The 20,651-nt window shown below is 55.2% G+C and overlaps 1 protein-coding gene across 2 annotated transcripts; it reads left to right on the forward strand.

Moving 5' to 3' along the window:
* Positions 1-768: 768 nt before the first annotated feature.
* SEPTIN3 (septin 3) lies at positions 769-17,802 on the forward strand. 2 transcript variants are annotated; one of them, XM_007655943.3, is made up of 10 exons: positions 769-992; positions 6,629-6,820; positions 9,215-9,343; positions 9,988-10,069; positions 11,836-11,973; positions 12,880-12,997; positions 14,435-14,530; positions 15,190-15,286; positions 15,946-15,997; positions 16,708-17,802. In XM_007655943.3, exons 1-10 carry the CDS (start codon positions 983-985, stop codon positions 16,841-16,843), a joined length of 1,050 nt encoding a protein of 349 aa, XP_007654133.2. In that variant the 5' UTR covers positions 769-982; the 3' UTR covers positions 16,844-17,802. The 2 variants fall into 2 exon arrangements, with proteins under 2 accessions (XP_007654133.2, XP_028934308.1); XM_029078475.2 differs by having other exon boundaries at positions 772-992; positions 15,187-15,286.
* Positions 17,803-20,651: the final 2,849 nt, after the last annotated feature.

Consider the following 20,651-nt stretch of genomic DNA (forward strand, 5'->3'; position numbering starts at 1 on the left):
TCTGTAAAATGGGGATGGAGACTGTGAGCCCCACGTGGGACAGGGACTGTGTCCAACCCAGTTCGCTTGTAATAATAATAACGTTGGTATTTGTTAAGCGCTTACTACGTGCAGAGCACTGTTCTAAGCACTGGGGTAGATACAGGGTCGTCAGGTCGTCCCACGTGAGGCTCACGGTTAATCCCCATCTTACAGATGAGGTCACTGAGGCACAGAGAAGTGAAGTGACTTGCCCACAGTCACACGGCTGACAAGTGGCTCGTACCCACCCCAGCGCTTAGTACGGTGCCTGGCACACGATAAGCGCTTAACCAATACCATTATTATTATTATTGTCATTTTCCACTGTATGGGCTTGGGCAAGTCACTTCACTTCTCTGTGACTCAGTTACTTCTTCCGTAGAACGGGGATTAAGCCTGCGAGCCTCATGTGGGCCAGGCTCGTATCCACCCCAGCGCTTAGTACAGGGCCTGGCACATAATAAGCCCTTAACGGATACCATCATCGTTATTATTATCATCATGGCCAGATGCGGGGAGAAGGATCCCACACCTGTCCCCTTTCTCCCAAATACCTCGGAGGGAGAAAAAGGACCTGCCTCTTGTCCCTCTAAGGGCTAACCGGGAGCTGCCTGGGCATCTGAGCGGAGAGCAGGGCCAGCAGGACCGGGGAGGGAGGAGAGCAGGGAGGGGGCGGGCGAGGCCTCCATCGGGGAGTTGGGGGGGAGTGGGAAGGAGGGAGCCCCGGGTAGGCGGGGAGGAGGAGGAGGAAGGGGCCAGGATTTTGCAGGGATGTTTAATATGCGGATCACATGACGTTGGTGGCTGTGGCATCCCTGCTTATCTGCGGAAGGCAGCGGGAGCCGGGGGACTGGGAAGCGGCAGAGAGGGGAGGCCGCCGGGGCCAGGGCAGGCCAGGGCCAGGAGGCGCCAGCCCCCACCTCCCGGACACACGACGGCGGCTGCGGACGACGGACGATTCATGTCCAAAGGTAGGAGGCGGCCGGCCGGGGCCTGCGGGTTCTGGGTCGGGGGCGGCCGGCAGAGAGATGCTCCGCGGCCGAACCCAAACACGCGCTCGCACACACAAAGATGTTGCACCCTCCGCACACACCCGCACATGACATTCTCACATGCACAGATGGGTCGTTCCCCCCCCCCATGATGTACGCCCCCAGCACACACGACGTAAACGCCTAGGTCTGCAACAGAGATACACCACACCGAGACATATGTTCACAACACAGACTCCCCCCCCCCCCCACCCGGACACACCTTCATCCATTCGATCGTATGTAGTGAGCCCTTCCTGGGCGCAGAGGACTGTACTGAGCGCTTGCACACAGGGGGCCCCGCCGACAGGTTCTCCTCGCCACCACTCCCAGATTGGGTGGAAAGGGTTGGTCAGAGGCCCAGGCCGAGTTGCCTTAGATCGGATGATCCTCCCTGTACCTCAGGGAGCCGGGCACCGGCTGGGTTGCCATCCGTGGTTGGCAAGGGGCAGGGTACGGGCTGGCCGGGGGGGGGGAGGGCTGAGGGTCGAGGGTCTCTTGCAGTGCCGGCGGCGGGGGAAGCCCCCAGCGACAGGAGAAGACAAAGCCATTTTTCTGACGAGGGGCAAGCGCCCCCAGTCCGCATCTGCCAATCGGGTGGGTGAGGGAGAAGGGGGCAGATTCCAGGGGCTCTGGTGGAGGCTGCCCTTTTGGGAAAGAGGGAGGGAGAGGGAGCCATTTGCTGCCTTGGGCCTAATCCCCATTTCCCCCCCTTCCCCCAGAACCCTGCCCTTCAGCTCCCGGTAGCTGGGAAAGTTTGGCTCCTTTTCCCTTGAGGAGATCATCCCCATGGGAAAGTGAAAGACCCAGCACTCTTAGGTGGAGGCGGAGGAGGGGAAAACTGGAGTGGAGGCACGGAGGAGGGGGGTGCCCGTGTTGGATTTCGGAGTCCCGGGCTTTTCCGTCCCTCCATGCCTGCAGCGAACACCCCCCTCCCCTCAACCGCAGCCTCCGGAGGGGGTCGGTTCAGGGAGCCACCCTGTTCGGACGTGGAGCTTATTAGCCAGGGCCGTCCCCTAGGCCTTCGGCCTAAATAATAGCCACTCACAGCCCCCAGGGCCAGGGGGCATTTGGGGAGGAGAGGGGCAGGGCCGGGGCAGTTGATATGAAGAAGCCACCCCACACCCTCCCTCCTCCCGCCCCCCTCCTCCCCCCCAGGGGACACCAGACAAAGAAGCGGAGCAAGAATCGAGGTGTTTGAGCATCAGGGGCGGTGGAGGGGGAACGTTCTGGGGAGAGGATGCTATCTGTCCTTGTTCACCCATGCTCTTCCCTCTCCGGGCAGAGACACCCCAGCTTCACCTTTGCCTCGTACATCCCCACCCCCAGTATACACAAACCCCACCCTAACCCCCTCTAACCTTGCCGTCCACCCATCCTCCCATCCCTCGCATCCTCTAGGTCCCGGCACCCTCTGTGGAGCAGGGTCAGAGCCAAGCCAGGAACACGTACCCGCCTTCAACCTGGTCCCACCCCTTAGGGAGACTGGCCCCTGCCGCCATGCTGCCCGGTGAATTGTGTGGGTACAGAGATCTCCGGTCCCTCCCTGGAGCCCAGAGAGAGTGACATGTGTGTTCTCCCCAGAGCTGCTTTTAACTCCTTCCATTCATCCAGTCAATCGTTTCTATTGAGTGCTTACTGTGTGCAAAGCACTGTACTAAGCGCTTGGGAGAATTCAGTTTAATGATAGACACATTCCCTGCCCACAACGAGCCCCTGCCGTGGGCCTCGGCTTAGGTAGAGCCATGCCCTAGATTTGGGACCAGTGCCTGGTGTCACTCCATCTCTTCCCTCGCCCTCCTCCCGCTGGTCGGTGCTTCTTAATAAATGCCCCCCTGCCGTCTCTTCGGACCCCAGGTCTTCCCACGCTGCCCAGCGTGAAACGGGGATGTGTCTCAAGCTTGCCCCCCACGCTCAATGCTCCCCACCTCCGGCATCAGATGCAGTGAGTTCACATCTCCTCACCCTGGAACTCCTTAAAACCCGGCCCTCTCTCCGCTCCATCCCCAAACTCCCTCCCTTTCCTTTTCCCTGGGCATCCGGACCCTAGCAGCCGGGTCTCGGCCCTTACCGCTCGGGGCTGCAGGTCAACTCAGCATCTCTAACCCGCTGAGCCCCCCGCCTCTCGCCCCTCTTGCCGTCACAGTAGCTGGACTTAGCTCTGCCACCTGAGCAGCCCCCAACCACCAAGGCATCCTGACCTGGGCTTGGTGGTCCCTGCTGACCCAGGTCCTGAACCCTGGACTCCCAAGAGCACCGAGGTTGGGCTAGTAACCTGTGGGATTTACAGAGATGGGGCTCTCTGCCCTTACATGAGCCAGATGGTGGCTTAGGAGCAGACTTAGCCCAAATAGTGGAGGCCTAGGCCCTAACGATTTCTATGTCCAGGTGGCTGGCTTAGGGTTGGCCGGGATGAGTCCCGCTCACCTGAAAGGTGTTAGGACCCGGGAGCGTTTCTCCCAGAATCTACTGCGGACTCTACCTGGGTGGTGTGTGAGGGTCAGGTTGGGACAGGGATGAGGCGGCCTCTTAGATCGTGACCCCCAAGTGGGACAGGGGTTGTATCTAATGTATATATCTTGTTTACGCCTGTGCTTGGCACAGAGTAGGTGCTTAACAAATATCATAGTTATTATAAGAAGGTGTGGAGGGGGTGGGTGTGTGAAGGGCAGGGTGGGGAAGGGTGAGTACAGATTTGAGGTGGGTGGAGAGACTTGGGGAGGGGGTATTAAGTTGGGAGAAACCGCTCGAGAGGGCCTGGGGGACCTCGGGCAGGGGTACCGAGGACAGGGTCCTACCAGCCCCGTCTTGCCTTCTATCATCCCTCCTTCATCTTCACGCCAATCTTCACTCCTGCAGGAGAAGATGGGAGGGGATCACAGTGGCCCGAGATTCAGAGCTCTTTCCTGAGCCCGTTTCTTTTCTGAGGTGCTGGTGGCCGTTCCTGTAAAATCTCAAATACGGGGGGGTCAGTGACAGGAAGGTGTTTGAAAGCCCCATAAACCCACACGGGCAGGAAGACTTAGCCACATATTAATAATAATTATGATATTTATTTAGCGTTTACTAGGTACTAAGTACTGGGGTAGATACAAGATAATCAGAATGTATCCAGACCCTGTCAATCTCAGAGGGAAGGAGGGCAGTTATCTTATCCCCGTTTTATAGATGACGAAACTGAGGTCCAGGGAGGCCGAGATTTGCCCAGAATCACACAGCAGGGCAGAGGCAGAGGCAGAGCTGAGACTAAAACACAGGTTTCCTGGCTCACCGTTCTGTGTTGTTCCCACTAGGCCTTCTATGACTCCCTCCCCCTCCACAAACACCAGATCACCACGCTCTCCACCTTCAAAGCTTTGTTAATTAAGATCACATCTCCTCCAGGAGACCCTCCCTCATTAAACTCCTTTTTCCCACCCCACCAGTTTGCTTTCCCTTCCGTGTCCTTCATGCCCATGGATCTGTGACCTTTGGACATTTGATATTCACCCCAACCCCAAGACACTTATGTACATATTTTAAAATTATGTACTATAAATTATTTATTTATGCTAATGTCTGTCTCCTCTAACCTGTAAACCTGTTATGGGCAGGGAATATATCCATTAATTCTGTTACACTATACTCTCCCAAGCACTTAGGACAGCGTTCTGCACATAGTAAGAGCTCAATAAATATAAGTAATAATAATACTTTTGGTATTTGTTAAGTGCTTAGTATATGCTCTATACATAGTAAGTGCTGAATAAATACTACTACTAATAATAATAATTGTGGTATTTGCTAAGTGCTTACTATGTACCAAGCACTGTACTAAGCACTGGGATGACCATAGGCAAATCGGGCAGGATACGATCTCTGTCCCTCATGGGGCTTACAGTCTCAATCCCCATTTTACAGAGAGGGTAACTGAGACACAGAGAAGTGATCTGACTTTCCCAAGGTCAAACAGAAGAAAAATGGCAGAGCCAGGATTAGAACCCAGGTCTTTTTGAATGATTGATTGATAGACCACACTGCCTCCCTGCCACAAGCAGCCACATCACTCGGTGGGGTGGGGGGATATAAAGGGGGAGACCACCAGGACCAAGGGGTGGCCGAGTGATTGGAGATTCCAGGGCCAGGAGGATGGGGGACCTCCCCACCCAGGCTGAGGCCTGGTGGGCAGCTCTAGCTTGCTGACCTCGTCCCCTCAGCTCCGGGGGGACGTGGCTTTTTGCCAGTTGACACGAGGGTTGGTGAGAGTCTCCTGAGAACACGTATCTGAATGGTCCTGCAGGTGCAACCCAGTCCCGAGAATGCAGATTGAGCCCCGCCAAATGATCAGGGGCAGGCCAGGCTGGGACAGGGCCTGGAGCAAACCTTGGGAAGACTGTGGAGCAGACTTTTGGGGAGACCAGGAGTGGACAGAGAGCGGAGAACCTCGAGTCCAGGGCAGGAGGATGGGGGGGAGGAGGATGGGAGGAGAAAAGGAGGCTGGGAGGAAGAGAGGCATAGAGGTGGGATGGGGAGAGGAGGCCAGGAGGAGGGGAGGCAGGCCGGGATGGGGAGAGGAGGCCGGGAGGAGGGGAGGAGAGGAAGCTGGGAGGGAGAGAGGAAGCCAGGAGGTGGAGAGGTGGAGAGGCTGGGAGGAGAGGAGGCCGCCAGTTGAGCCTGTCCAGCCTGGCCGGGTGCTCGGTGACACTCAGCTCACCTGGCTGTGACGGCATTCCGGAAAGCTGGAAGAAGACAAGTGCTGCCCCGGGGAGGCTTGTCTGCACAAATGCACAGTGACATCGGAAAGTGGATCCCACGGAGGAGAGACCAGGCAGTGCAGCGGTCAGGGCAAGGTGCAGGGAGACCCTGGAGCTGGGGAGCATATAGGTGTCACTGATAAGAAGAAGAATCATCATCATGTTTCTGAAGTGCTTGCTTTGTGCCAAGCACTGTTCTAAGCGCTGAAGCAGATACGAGTCAACCAGGTCAGCCACAATCCTTGTTCCACATGGGGCTCATTACCTACCATCCTCTGGTTCAAGGTGCCATGGAGGATCCTAGGGGTTCCCCGCCCAGCTCCTGGCGCCTTGCCCAGATGGCACTAGCCCCCACGCCCGGACAGAAGGGGAGAGGGACCAGGGGCAGGAGGGGCCAGGTCAAGTGGACTGAGGTTAGGGAACAGAGGCCCGTGCTTGTCACCAAGGGTAAATAAATAGCCAGCCATGCCCTGCCCTGCCCTGTACAGTTTTGCCCAGCTCTGCTGAAACTCACCTCCATGGGAAGGTTGGGAGGAACTGAAGAGTGAGATGAGACGGGAAGCTCCATAACGAGTCTAATAATAATGGATACAAGCGAATCAAGCGGTGGATACAAGCAAATCGGGTCGGACACAGTCCCTGGCCCATGTGGGGCTCACACTTTCAATCCCCATTTTACAGATAAGGTAACTGAGGCCAGAGGAGTGAAGTGCCTTGCCCAAGGTCAAAGAGCTGACAAGTGGCCAGCCGGGATTAGAACCCATGACTTTCTGACTCCCAGGCCCGTGCTCTATCCATTACGCCATGCTGCTTCTCCCCATGCCCCGCCCCCGCCCCCAACAGGATTAACGGAGATCAGGACGGAAGTGGCCATGTCGGAGGTGGTGCCCGAACCCCGGCCGAAGCCCGCGGTGCCCATGAAGCCGGTGGGCATCAACTCCAACCTGCTGGGCTACATTGGCATCGACACCATCATCGAGCAGATGCGGAGGAAGACCATGAAGACGGGCTTCGACTTCAACATCATGGTTGTGGGTATGAGGCTGGGTCCTGCTGGAGGGGCGTGGGACACAGGGGCTCCTTGGGTAGTGGTGTTGGGGGAGAGGGCCCTAGGGCTTGGGGCAGAAGGTAGGACTTCCTGACTTGATGAAGTGGGGTGGGGGGGAGTTTCACCGAGCATAACATTAAACATACTGTTATGCCATCTGGGTGAAACCTGTGGTCTTCCCAGGCCAGGACTGTCTCTGACAGGGGCACAGGATGCTTGGAGGAACTGTAACTGGTGGTCTTTCTGGACACCCACCTTCATGGTCAGGGATGGACCATGCAACTCCCCCATACTCTCCCCTCTCCATCCCTGTCTCTTCCTCACTGACCCAGCATGGACCATCCAACCCCCCGACTCTCCCCTCTCCATCCCTGACTCTCCCCCAGTGACCCAGCCTGGACCATCCAATATCCCTGACTCTTCCCTCTCCATCTCTGACTCCCTCCAGTGACCCAGCGTGGACCATCCCACACCCCTGACTCTTCCTCCAGTGACTCAGCTTGGACCATTCAACCCCACTCAGTCTTTGCCGGGTGTGGGGATTGGCCCACGGTGGGTGTGGGGATTGGCCCGCACTGGACAAGATAAGGCCCCTGCCGCCCGCAGGTGGGGGACTCTGGGGCAGATCGCGTCTCACGCCAGAGAAGTTTGCCGAGCCCGGGCTGAGGTGTGGGACGGGGGGAGTGGGTGGGAGGGCAGGCGGGCTCTGCTCGGTGCTGATAAGGACCCCGTCCCAGAATTAGCCAAGTATCTGACTGCGGCCTCCAGACCGGGGTTTGCCCCTCCCGCTCCCCGCCATCCTGGGGTCTCCCCGGCTATCCAGTCCCCTACAGCTCTCCCTGCTGCCCACTACGCATCATTCCTGCTCTGCCCGGGGCAGCGGGCACGACGGTTTCCCCTGCAGCTTCTGCTCCCAGCACTCCATTGCCAGCTTCACCCCGCTACCCGCATCACCCCGATGCCGCTATCACTCCGCTGCCGGTTGTGCCCCCGCAGCTATCGCCAGTGCAGTGTCCCCACTCCCCTGGGTTCCGGCAGCCGGGACAGAAACCATTACCACCCCGGCGGAGATCTTGCAGGCTGGTACTCCCCCTGCCCGGTCTTTGCACAACCCACTCAGATGGGTCACGCACTTTAAAAACATTTTCCGTGTCTGCTGTGGCAGGGTCCACTGCATCCTCATCTGTGGAAGGGGTCACGGCTGAGGAAAGGGTTGCCGGGGGCCTCTGGTCCCTCCACCTCTGCTCTAAGCCACAGCCCTGTTTCCAGGGTTACCCGAACCCCCCTAACATAATGACTATGCCATTTATAAAGCACTTACTACGTGCTCAGCACCGGGCTAGCAACAAGATTGACTGGACACAGTCCCTATCCCACAGAGATTCATTCAGTCATATTTACTGAGCCCTTTCTGTGTGCAGAGCACTGTACTAATGCACAATCTATATTATTCCCCTTTTACAGATGAGGAGACTGAGTCCCAGAGATGTTAAGTGACTTAAGATCGCACAGCAGAGCAGTGGCAGAGCTGGGACTAGAAGCCAGATCTTTTGACTACCAGTTCCGTGCTCTCCCTCATGGATGTTGCAGGGTGAGGGAGGGTAGGGGGGAAGTCACCCAACTGCCCCGGAGGAGCTCTGGGACGGCAAACAGGGCTTTTTTGTTATTGTTTGCTTATTTTTACCCGTCTTTATTAAGCACTTACTATGTACCAGGCACTGTACTAAGGGGCTGGAGTAGATGCTAGCTAATCAGGCAGGCACAATCCATGTGCCACATTCATCAATCATATTTATCGAGCACTTACTGTGTACAGAGCACTGTACTAAATGCTTGGGAGAGTACAACATAACAATTAAAGCTGTGAACCCCATGTGAAGCCCACATGGGGTTCACAGTCTTAATCTCCATTTTACAGTTGAAGTGACTGAGGTACAGAGAAGTAAAGTGATTTGCCCAAGGTCACCCAGCAGACAAGTGGCAGAGCCGGAATTAGACCCCGGGTCCTCTGACTCCCGAGCCCATGTTCGGTCTACTAGGCCACACTTCTTCTCAGCGGGGGTAACTCAATTCTTTTCTTTGAGGAGTTCAGATGTCCTTTCCCCAGGAGGAAATCCAGTACCAGACTCTAAGATCCTTAAGGACAGCGTTCATGTCTACCAACTCTATTATACTCTCCTAAACACTTAGTACAGTGCTTTGCACACAGTAAGTACTTAATAAAAACCATTACTTGATTATCCCTTTTGGGAAGCAGGGAAACTGAGGCCCAGAATCACATCCTCTCTAGGCCCCAAACCCACTTTCTCGATCACTAAGAGCAGGGACAGACCCGTTCTGTTGAGGAAACTTCCATGGCTTTCCTGGTGTTCCGCCCCCAGGGCAGAGCGGGCTGGGGAAGTCAACCCTGGTGAACACCCTCTTCAAGTCTCAAGTCAGCCGCAAGTCCTCGGGCTGGAACCGGGAAGAGAAGATTCCCAAGACGGTGGAGATCAAAGCCATCGGGCACGGTAAGAGCCGGGCTGGATGGTCTGAAACAGCAGCGGCCAGAGCCGGTGATGGGAGGATACAGCTCTCTTATGCCTCCCGGACTGAGGCGCCGAGCCAAGGGCCCGCATCGCCTGCTCCTGCACTGCTGTTCATCCTGCACTGCTGAAATCCTTGCCATTCCCACTGTCTGCTCCCACTTCTCAGCATGGCACCGTGTCCCTTTTCTCCTCGGTGATCTGGAGTGGCTGGACTCTAAGGGCAGAGGGTGAGGGGCCTGGATCCTCTCTCTGGCAGGGAGACCACAGGAGAGGTGGAGGGGAGGCTTCCCCAGGACCCTCTCTCCTCGTCCTTCGGCCGCCGGGGTGGGGGGAGTGGCCGCCCTTTCTCTCTTCGCTCTCCCCCTGCTGCGCCTGCACACACACACACACACACACACACACACAGAGACACACACAGACATCCCCATGCCACAGTCTGCTATCCTGTGATCCCACCCCTCTCCCCACGCCTCACCTTTCCACAGGTGGGCCCTGGGGACGGGAGAGCAGGAGGTCGCCAGCATTCAGGGCAGGGGCGAGGGTAGGGACGCTGACCCTGCAGCCGGAAGGAGGATCTTAGACTTTGGGGGGGGAGACCTGACACCCTGCCTTTCTGCCACCCCCAGTGATTGAGGAAGGAGGGGTGAAGATGAAGTTAACAGTCATCGACACACCGGGGTTCGGGGACCAGATCAACAATGAAAACTGGTTCGTGTCTCTTTATTCCTTCCTCCCCTTTCACTGATCTCCCTTCCTCTCCCCCCATCTTGTTTTTCCCATTTCCCATTTCTGGGGGGGCAGAGGGGAGGTTTGGGAAGGCTGTGAGGTGGGAGGGAGAAGAAGATTGAGGGTCAGGGTATCCGAGTATCTGGGTGGGGGCTCCTTCATCATCATCGGTGGTATTTATCGAGCTCTTGCTGTGTGTGCTAAGTGTTTGGGAGAATACAACAGAATTGGTAGACTCGTTCCCTGCCCAAAACGAGTGTACAGTCTGGAGACTGTCCTAGCCCTCTGTGACTGAGATCAAGCGGTCAGTAGTATTTAATGAGTGCCTGCTGTGGGCTGAGCACTGTACTAGGGAGAGTCTGGCTCCAGAGTGACTCTTGTTCCCCAAAACCTTAAGCTGCCTGTTCCCAAGGAGGACTGAACATGGCCCAAAATTTGCACAGAATTGTGAGGTCAGTGGATGGGTTAGGCCGTCTTAGAAAGCAAGTTCCAGGAGGGTCTTGACCAGGCCAGGGACTGTGTTGTACGGTGCTCAGCATGCTGTGCCGACTAGGTAACGGAGCTCTCCCCAGGAGGAGACGGGCCCCGCTTCCCACCGAGGTGTGGGAAGACGGGACGGGAGCGGGGACAGGGCAGCCTAGGGTAGGGTCAGTCTCATGCCTGTCTGTCTCCCCTGTTATACTGTAAACTCCTAGAAGGCTAGATGGTTCTGAGGCACTCTCTCAAATGCTTAGGGCTCCACACCCAGTAATAATGATTATGGTATTTGTTAAGCACTTACGGTGTGTCAAACGCTGTTCTAAGCGCTGGGGTAGATACAAATTAATCGGACTGGTCACAATCCCTGCCCCATGTGGGGCTTAAGGTCTAAGTAGGAGGGAGAAAGGATAGAATACCCATTTTACAGTTGAGGAAACTGTCGAGGCCTTCCCTGACTAAGCCGTCCTTTCCCCTTCTCCACTCCCTTCTGTGTCACCCCGACTTGCCCCCTTTACTCACCGCGCCCCCAGCCCCACAGCACTTATGTCCATATCTGTTATTTATTTATTCATATTAATGTCTGTATTCATAGACTGTGAACTTATTGTGGGCAGTGAATGTGTCTGTTTATTGCTATGTTATATTCTCTCAAGTGCTTACTACAGTGCTCTGCGCACAGTAAAAGCTCAATAAGTATGATTGAATGAATGAATGAATGAAAAGAAGTGAAATGTGTGGCCTAGTGGTTAGAGCACGGGCCCGGGAGTCAGAAGGACCTGGATTCTAATCCCAGCTTCACCCCTTGTCTGCTGCGTGGCCTTGGGCAAGTCATTTAGCTTTTCTTGGCCTCAGTCACCTCAGCTGTAAAATGGGGATTAAGACTGTGAGCCCCACGAGGAACATGGACTGTATCCAACCTGATTAGCTTGTATCCCCAGTGCTTAGTACAGTGCCTGACGCATAAGAAGTACTTAACAAATGCCATTAAGAAAAAAAATCGTCCAAGGTCGCACTGCAGGCAATTGGAGGAACAGGGATCAGAACCCAGGTCCTCTGACTCTCAGGCTCGGGCTCTATCCACTAGGCCATGCTACTATCATTCATTCATTTTTACTGAGCGCTTCCTGGGTGCGGAGCACTGTACTTAGCGCTTGGGAGAGGACAGTACAACAATTAACAGACACATTCCCTGCCCATTCCCATAGATGCTCCATAAATCCCTTTGTTTGACTACTTGTTTGTGTCTTGGTTGTCTTCTGGCTCCTCAGCTGGGAGCCCATTGAGAAATACATCAACGAGCAGTACGAGAAGTTCTTGAAGGAGGAGGTGAACATCGCCAGGAAGAAACACATCCCCGACACCCGTGTCCACTGCTGTCTCTACTTCATCTCCCCTACGGGACACTCGTACGTCCCGGGCGCTCCCGAGATCTCTCCGCTTTCCTCCCTCCCCGGGATCCCCGCGGTCGCCGTCGCCTCTCCGGCCGGAGCTGGCTGTCGGGGAGGAGGAAGTGGGATGGGGCGGTTACTTCAGACTTTCCTCCCTGCAACGTCCCCCTTCTGGCTTCCACGCTAGCAGTGCTGGTTGCAAAAGGGACGGGTCTCGCCCGGGTCCCAGCTCCTACTCCAGCTCCTGTCCCACCCGCTGTCCTAGATCCTGTCCCAGTCCCTGTCTCAGCCTCAGCCTGTGGCTCAATCTTTCATTCATTCAATTGTATTTATTGAGCGCTTACTGTGTGCAGAACCCTGTACTAAGTGCTTGGGAGACTACAATATAACAATAAGCGGGCACATTCCCTGCCCACAGTGAGTTCGCAATCTAGAAGGGGGACTGTTCTGGGACGATCTGGAACAATCTCTGTTCCGGCCCTCGGCCTAGCCCCAGCGTGTCCAGACCTCTATCCCAGCTCATATCCCTGTCCCAGATCCGGCCGCTGCTCCCACCCCGACCCACATCCATCCCAGCCCCAGCCCCTGCCCCATCCCAGTCCTCCGGGTGGTCAGCACTGGGCTGTGGTGATGTAAATAGCCAGGAGGGTGCCCGGCCTTCCACTTGCTGCCGTCCTCCCCAGAGGAACAGTCACCATGATTAGGGCAAGTGCTTCTTGGGGCTGGGGGCTAGGGCAGCCCTCCCCGCCCCCAGTTTGTGTGATTTTCCCAGCCAATTGTCCCGTCCAACTCCTGGCCCTCCTCCGAGGATCCTCCCAGGGTCAGGGGCAACGGGCAGGTCAGCTCCGGGCCGGGGGTGGTGTGGGGGCAGGCAAGATGGGGAGGGGTCCAGGGCGGCTTTGACCTCCGTCTCCTGGGCCGTAGCCTGCGACCTCTGGATCTGGAATTCATGAAGCACCTGAGCAAGGTGGTGAACATCATCCCTGTCATCGCCAAGGCCGACACCATGACCCTCGAAGAGAAGATCGAGTTCAAGCAAAGGGTGAGGGATCCCTACACCTCCCCTGCTGGATCTTGCCCGCCCAGACCCCTCCCATTCCTCACCCTACCCACTTGCTGACCCCGGGGCTGAAGCTGGGGAGGGGAGTCAGAAGCCTTTGGGGGCAGGAAGCAGCGTGGCTCAACGGAAAGAGCCCAGGCTTGGGAGTCGGAGGTCATGAGTTCTAATCCCAGCTCCGCCACTTGTCAGCTGTGGGACTTGGGGCAAGTCACTTGACTTCTCTGCACCTCAGTTACCTCATCTGTAAAATGGGGATTAAGACTGTGACCCCCACGTGGGACAGCCTGATTACCTTGTATCCCCCCCAGCGCTTAGAACAGTGCTTTGCACATAGTAAGCGCTTAACATATGCCATTATTATTATTATTATTATCAGTGGTGTGTTAGGAATTAGTTGAGAGGCACCAATCCATCACTCAGTATGAGCAGCAGTGGAGTCTAGTGGAAAGACCTTGGATCTGGGAGTCGGGAGGCTTGGGTTCTAATCCTTCCTCCACCACTTGTCTGTTGTGTGGCTTTGGGCAAGTCACTTTGCATCTCTGTGCCTCTGTCGCCTCATCTGTAAAATGAAGATTAAGACTGGGAACCCCATTTGGGACATGGACTGTGTCCGACCTGATTATCTTGTATCTACCCCGGTGCCTACTACAGTAACCGTCACATAGTAAGCGCTTAACAAATATGATTTTTTAAAAATTAGTTATAGTGATTGAGCATTCCCTTTGTGAAGAGCACTGTACCAAACACTTGGCAGAATGCAATAGAATTAGTAGACAAGATCCCTGCCCTCAGAGATTTTATAATCTAGCAGGGGAGACAGATGCTAAAATGACAGGTAGGAGAAGCAACCAAGTGTAAAAATATGGACATGATTGCTGTGGGGGTGGGGATGGCAAGTTCATGGGTGATGCCGTAGGGTGGGAAATGGGAGTGGGGATGAGAGATTAGACAGGGAAGGCTTCCTGGAGGAGATGTGTTCTTTTCAGGGCCTGAATCCGGAGGCTCTTGGGCCCAGCTTTTGCTCAAAGGGGATCTGAGCTGTGCTGGCCTGTCTCTATGTTACTAAAGGTCAGTGACCACCTTTCCCTTCCTCTGCAGGAAGAGAGGCAGTTTTGTAGAGCGTCAGGGGTGGGCAGCAGGTGCTAATCCATTGGCTTGTTCCCATGGGAACCACAGCAGCCGTCTCGGTGGGAAGGCTTTGCTACTGCTTCTCCTCCTCCTCTTCCCTCCTTCCTTCTCTTCTCCTTCCCACCAGGCTGTAGCCCAGGTGGGCAGGAGACAGTCATGGTCCTTACTGGGGCAGAGAGGTGAGTGAGGGACCCTCACGTCCCTCACCCGGAGCTCCTAGTGGACCCCCGCCCCCGCTCCTCTTGATCAAACCGACACATGGCCCCTGTGGCTTTCTTTCCTCCCACTCAGGTGCGCAAAGAGCTCGAGGTGAACGGGATTGAATTTTACCCCCAGAAGGAGTTCGATGAAGACCTGGAGGACAAGATGGAGAACGACAAGATCAGGGTGGGGCTCAGGGGGTCCTGAGGGGTGGCACCTTTAGGGGTGCGGGGAGGACTGGCCCTCCTGTCCAGGGCCTCTCCTGCTCTTCTTGGGAGGCGGCACTTCTTGGGTGGTGGGCACTGGGCCAGGAGGGCTCTCTCTGCCCTGCTAGTCCCCGGGCTCCTAGGTGGGAAGATACTGCCTGTTCCCCCCGGAGGGCCTGGGGTGGGTGCAGAGCCCCAGGTGGGCTGCCGCTGCTCACAGAATCAAGGGCATGGTGCCGGAAGCAGGGAGAGGGGCGGTGGTTGGGTTCTCCGCCTCCCCCGCGTGCAAGGCCACCGGAGGAGGAGTGGTAGGAAGAAACAACGTGGCCTAGTGGATAGAGCCCGGGCCTGGGAATCAGAAGGACCTGGGTTCCAATCCCAGCTCCGTCCTTTGTCTGCTGTGCGACTTTGTCCAAGTCACTTAACTTCTCTGTGTGGCAGTTACTTCATCTGTAAAACGGGGAGCAAAAGTGAGCCCCATGTGGGACAGGGATTGTGTCCAACCCGACAAACTCGTCTCTTCCCCAGCGCTTAGTACTGTGCCTGGCACATAGTAAGTGCTCTAACAAATACCATAAAAAAAAAGAGGAGACAGGGACTCCTGGCCTTTCTGTCTGTGTGTCCGTCTGTCTCCAGCAGGAGAGCATGCCGTTCGCTGTGGTGGGAAGTGACAAGGAATACCAAGTCAACGAGAAACGGGTCCTGGGCAGGAAAACTCCATGGGGAATCATCGAAGGTAAATGGCTCCATGCCAACAATCCGCCCCAACTGATGAAACTGCTAAGAGGACTTGGTCAGAGCCGTTAGTTCCCGAGGGGTTAACTGGGCACTTGCCGTGTGCCATAGCACTGTTCTAAGCACTGGGGCAGACGCAAGATGATCAGAAGGATGCAGACCCTGCCTCACCAAGGGCTCCCAGTCTAAGTGGGAGGGAGAGCAGGGAACTCATCCCCTTCCACCCCCTGACATTTTCCAGAGGAGGAAACTGAGGCCCAGAGAAGCCAAGTGACTTGCCCAAAGTGACTCGGCCGGCCAGGAGGGGAAGTGGGATTAGAATCCGAGTCGGCGGACCTCCAGCCCCACTCCCTTTCCATTAGGTACAAGGGGGTAGTGAGGGAAGACAGGCGGGAGGGGGTGCGGCTCTGCAATACTGAGCCCCTTGCCTCAAACTCCCGTGGAATTATGCCGAAATCCCACCAGAATTGGAGGAGAGGAGTGAACTCCAGGCTGGTGGGAGGGGGCTGCAGGGAGGGGACTGGGTACCCCAAAAAATCTTAGGAAAAGTGGCATCAAGGGACAACCCATCTGTTGAAGACAGAGGGCCACCCCCTGATTCTGATGGAGGCCACTCTCCCATCAGGCCCTCTCCAGTGATCTTCCCTTCTCTGTTCACAGTGGAAAACGTCACCCACTGTGAATTCGCGCTGCTCCGAGACTTTGTTATCAGGTAAGGCCCTGGGGCCCAAAGTGGCCTCGGTGGGTTTCTTGGCACAAGAACGTTCCGGTCCAACATCCCTCTGACTTTGGAATCTTCTTTCCCCAATAGGGGAGAGGTTTCATGACCCAAAACCTTTAAGGAAGGATGGAGCTGGAGGAGTTTCCCATAGGCGACACTCACTCTGGAATCTCGTCCTGATCCCGGGTCGAACCTGGCTGGGGATATTGGCCGGATGCCCTGGGGTGGCCGGGCCCCACCTGCCTCAAGCTCTGTCTCGGTTCTGCTTTGCTCGGCTGGGAGGGGCCTGGGATTGTGGGCCAGGGTAGCGCAGGGGAGTGACCCTGGAGTCCCAGCTGTAGCCCCCGATGGCACTCGGACCCCATTCCCACTCCAGTCCCTCCGCAGAGCCCCTTCTCGGGCATAGGACAGCAGGTGGACGACCATCAAGTCAGGGTTACCTCAGAGACCTGGCGGCAGGGCCACAGCCCCAGAGCTCTAGAGTGAGGCTGAGAAGGGCCGGGAGCACGGAGGGGGCCACTACTGAATGACTGCCCTGCCGGATGGCAACATTACTGGCCTGCGGGCCCTCCCCACCCAGCCTCCTCAAGCCCCCCGAGGGAGGGAGGGATTTGCTTCTTGGAGTGAACCATCGGCCTACCCCCTGGGCTGGGGAAGTGGTCCCCTTCTCCAGACCCTAACCTATTACCCATCTCCCTCAGGACCCACCTCCAGGACCTAAAGGAAGTGACGCACAACATCCACTATGAAACCTACCGGGCCAAGCGGCTCAACGACAATGGAGGCCTCCCTCCCGTGAGCAACGACACAGAGGAAACCCACGAGAGTAACCTGTGAATGATCCCATCCCCCAGCCATCCCCCAGACACACTCCCCCCCACCCTCCGACGTACCCTTGTCTCCTCCTGCCCTCTACCCCATCAACTTCATGCCACAGGCCTGTCTCTGGTCTCTGTGAAACACCTCTTCTGTAAGTCCGTGGACATTGTTTGGTTTGGTTTCTATCTAGTGGGAGAGGCCTAGGTATATTTGGGGGGGGTCTTATTCCTGAGAAGTGGGGGAGAGGGCACGAGGCTCCCCTTTCACAGCTCTTTCCCGAGGACCCCAGAGAGACCCCAAGGTGGGAGGCAGAACTGGCACCGGGACTCGTTCCTGAGTGGAGAGGAATTAATTCGTGCAATCGTATATTATTGAGCGCTTACCGTGTGCAGAGCACTGTACTAAGCACTTGATGTCTAGCCTTCCCAAACAGGGAGTCCGGGGTTCTGTCTGGGGGGATGACGGTGGTCTGGTGGAACGAGGGGGTGCAATTAAAGCTCAGGGAGAAGGAGCTAAAGCAGAGGGAATGGTGAATCATTTATATTATGAAGGTATATAAGAAGAACAAAGGTCTCCAAGTGGGGAGGGGCAGTTGCTTCACGCTCTCCTGACAGCTCCATCTGGCCTCAAAGCAACATCTCTCTCTTTCTCTCGTTTTCTACAGTAATCCAGTTCCCTCCCCCTTCCCCTATCAGCCCCTCTTCTTTATCTCCCTTGCCCAGCCTGTACGCTCTGCCCCCTTCAACTCTTTCTCTCCTCTTCCTCACGGCCTTCAGGGGCTCCCTGCATCGATTCCCCCAAGCCGGTTAGCAAGCCCCGGTTGCTTTTTCCGTTAACCCTGAAATTGTCAACGGACTTGCTTCCTCTGGGCGGGACAAAGGAGTTACTGTTCTTCGCTTGGGGCTGAGAGCGGAGGCCTGGAGCTGAGGGCAGGGTGACAGTGCCAGCGGGAGAACAAAAAGATCCACCTTTGAAAAGAGAGAAGAAACTAAAGACTATACGTTGTTATAGCCTATCCTGCCAAGTGCCTAGTATAGTGCTCTGCACGCAGTAAGCGCTCGGGAATTACGATTGATTGATTGATTGACATTAGCAGGATGCAGCAAATGCAATCAGCCTCCCCTCCCCTGTACCCATCTTCCAGATGGCTTCACGGGAATTTGATTTGTTCTCTATCGAGCCCAGGGTTTCCTCACTCAGGTGAGAAACTTGGAGGCCACAGCTTCTTGCTTCATAGGGCCAAGCTGTGGGAGGAAGGGGGAGTATTAAAATCATATTTATTGAGTGCTTACTGGGTGCACAACACTGTACTAAGTGCTTGGGCGAGTATAACAGGCACATTCCCTGCCCACAATGAGCTAGCAGTCTAGACCAAAGAGTTCCCACTCTGCCAGTCCCAAAGCTCCCAGGAGCCCAGCTGAAGTGACTTTAACCCAATTACTTCATCAGAGTTTGACTCAGAATTGCTGTCGCCTTCTAGCGCTGAGTATTTTTTGAGCCCCTCCTTTGGGCAGAGCTCTTTACTAAATGCCTGAGGGAATACAGTACAACCAAGCCGGTAGACAAGTCTCTGGCCCCAGGGAGCTTACAGTCTAGAGGAACTTATAGTCTAGAAGTGGTAGCCTTTTTTTTTAATGGTGTTTGTTAATGTACAAGGCCCTGCACTAAACTCTGGGGTAGATATGTGTTAACCAGTTTGGACACAGTCCACGACCCATGTGGGGCTCACAGTCTTAATCTCCGTTTTACAGATGAAGTAACTGAGGCATAGAGAAATTAAGTGATGCGTCCAAGGACACACAGTCGACAAGTGAGGAGCTGGAATTAGAATCCAAGTCCTCTGATTCGCAGGCCCGTGCTCTTTCCACTAGGCCAAGGCCCTCTTCCCTGAAGCCTGCATACAGTAACAATAATTGCAGTATTTGTTCAGTGCTTACTATGTGCCAAGCACTGAACTGAGCACTCTGGGTAGAAACAAGATAATCAGAGGGGACACAGTCCCTCTCCCACATGGGGTTTACAGTCCAAGAGGGAGGGAGAACCGTTATTTAATCCCCATTTTACAGATGAGGAAAAGGAGACCCAGAGAAGTGACTTGCCTAAGGCCACATAGAAGGCAAGTGGTGGAACTGGGATTAAAACCCAGGTCTCCTCACCCCCAGACTTGTGTACTTTCCACTTGGTCCGCACCGCTTCACCGATCTGTTGGAGACAGTGAACCTGATCTCCAACTAATCAGTCAATCAATAGTATTGATTGAGCTCCTACTGTGTGCAGAGTACTTTACTGAGCCCCTGGGAAAGCATTTTAGAGTTAGAAGACACAATCCCTGCCCTCAAGGGGCTTTCGCTTGAGTTTACAATCAATCTGTCTTAACAGGGCGAAGGTCTCGGTAGCACTGCCCCCGATGAGCCGATCCAATCAACCATCTCGGCCACCCGGGGTGGGAGGGCACCAAATCCCGCTTCGAACTGCTCTCCTGTCCCACTCCGCTCTCTTCCTCTCCATGGGAGTGAAGTTATCTCGGGCTCCGCCCTCAACAACCCACTCCGACAAGGTGGTCTCATGCCCTGAACAGGGTGGACATGTCACCAGACCTTCTACGAACCTCACAGATTCACCCTGGCTATTTAAAGCCGGTCCCCAAGGAGGGTAGTCCCGTGCCCATATTCATCTGCGGGAGCTGCTCTCCAGAGCAACCCTGCACCACTGTCCCCACTGACACTCCTCAGTTCTGGGGGCTGGGAACCCCCAAAAGACCTGCCAGAAAGAACTCGCTTAGGGGTGTGGGTTGAACGGGCCACCCCGGGCAGGTCTGGGTTAGCTAAGCCCGGGACCATGTTTTTATCGCCAGGGGACTCAGAGACTTATTGACTTAATGACCTGAAATGCCAAATCTGGAAGTTTGGCATGTGTTCTCCTTCTTTCCCTGATCCTTAACCTCAAAAACAAACAAGGAACCCGCTTTAGGGCACACCTCAACCCTGCTGGATGTGAATATTGAATGTTTAGGAAGAAAACGACCCCTTGAAATGATCCTCAACCCTTTAGCAATAAGAATAGCTCTCTCTCGCCCATTCTGGTTGACGTGACTGAATGATTTTTTTCCAGCCCGTCCTGGTCCCTCCCCACAGGCTCATGGAACATCCTGGGGCGGAGGCCCCCGCCCGCCCCCACCCTCTGGATGCCCAAATGTCTTGGGCATTGAGTGCCACTGCCACCCACGCTGTGCTTTCTGGGACCTTCTTCCTCCAGCTCCATCCGGTATGGTTTGCTTAGGGGCCGGCGTCCCAGGAACCGGTTACCTGGAACGCCGACAGAGTAAATTCCGGGCTGTGGGGGAGGCAGTGAGCCCCATTTTCTGGGAAGTTGCCCGTCCTTTTATTGACCATTGGCAATGCCACAAGGAAAACTCCCAAGACCATCCCAGCCCAGGCTTGATTTAAAAGAAACACACGAACTGGGGATATAAATGTTGCTAGACCTAACTTTCTAAATGTGTTGTACGACTAAAAGAAGACATCGCTGTTTGAACAATAACTGCTGGGTCTGTCTCTTTATTGGGGGGCTGTTTATTTCTCCTCCTCCCCTCCTCCCACATGTCTCTTTTACACTTTCCACCCAGGTCCATCCTCATGTCTCTGGAAGAGGATTGTTAATCTGTGAAAATTAGATACGAGGAAGCTTTCTTGAGGATCAATCATTTTCACCCCTCTCAAGCTCACCCCTTTCCCTCTTGGTCTATACCATGGGGATTTCAATCCCCTCGAAAGGTCTCCTGACTTTGATTCTCAGTCTATCGTAATGCACAGATAAGAAATGTACT

Source organism: Ornithorhynchus anatinus, chromosome 14 (assembly GCF_004115215.2).
Source record: "Ornithorhynchus anatinus isolate Pmale09 chromosome 14, mOrnAna1.pri.v4, whole genome shotgun sequence".
Classification (NCBI taxonomy): Eukaryota; Metazoa; Chordata; class Mammalia; order Monotremata; family Ornithorhynchidae; genus Ornithorhynchus; species Ornithorhynchus anatinus.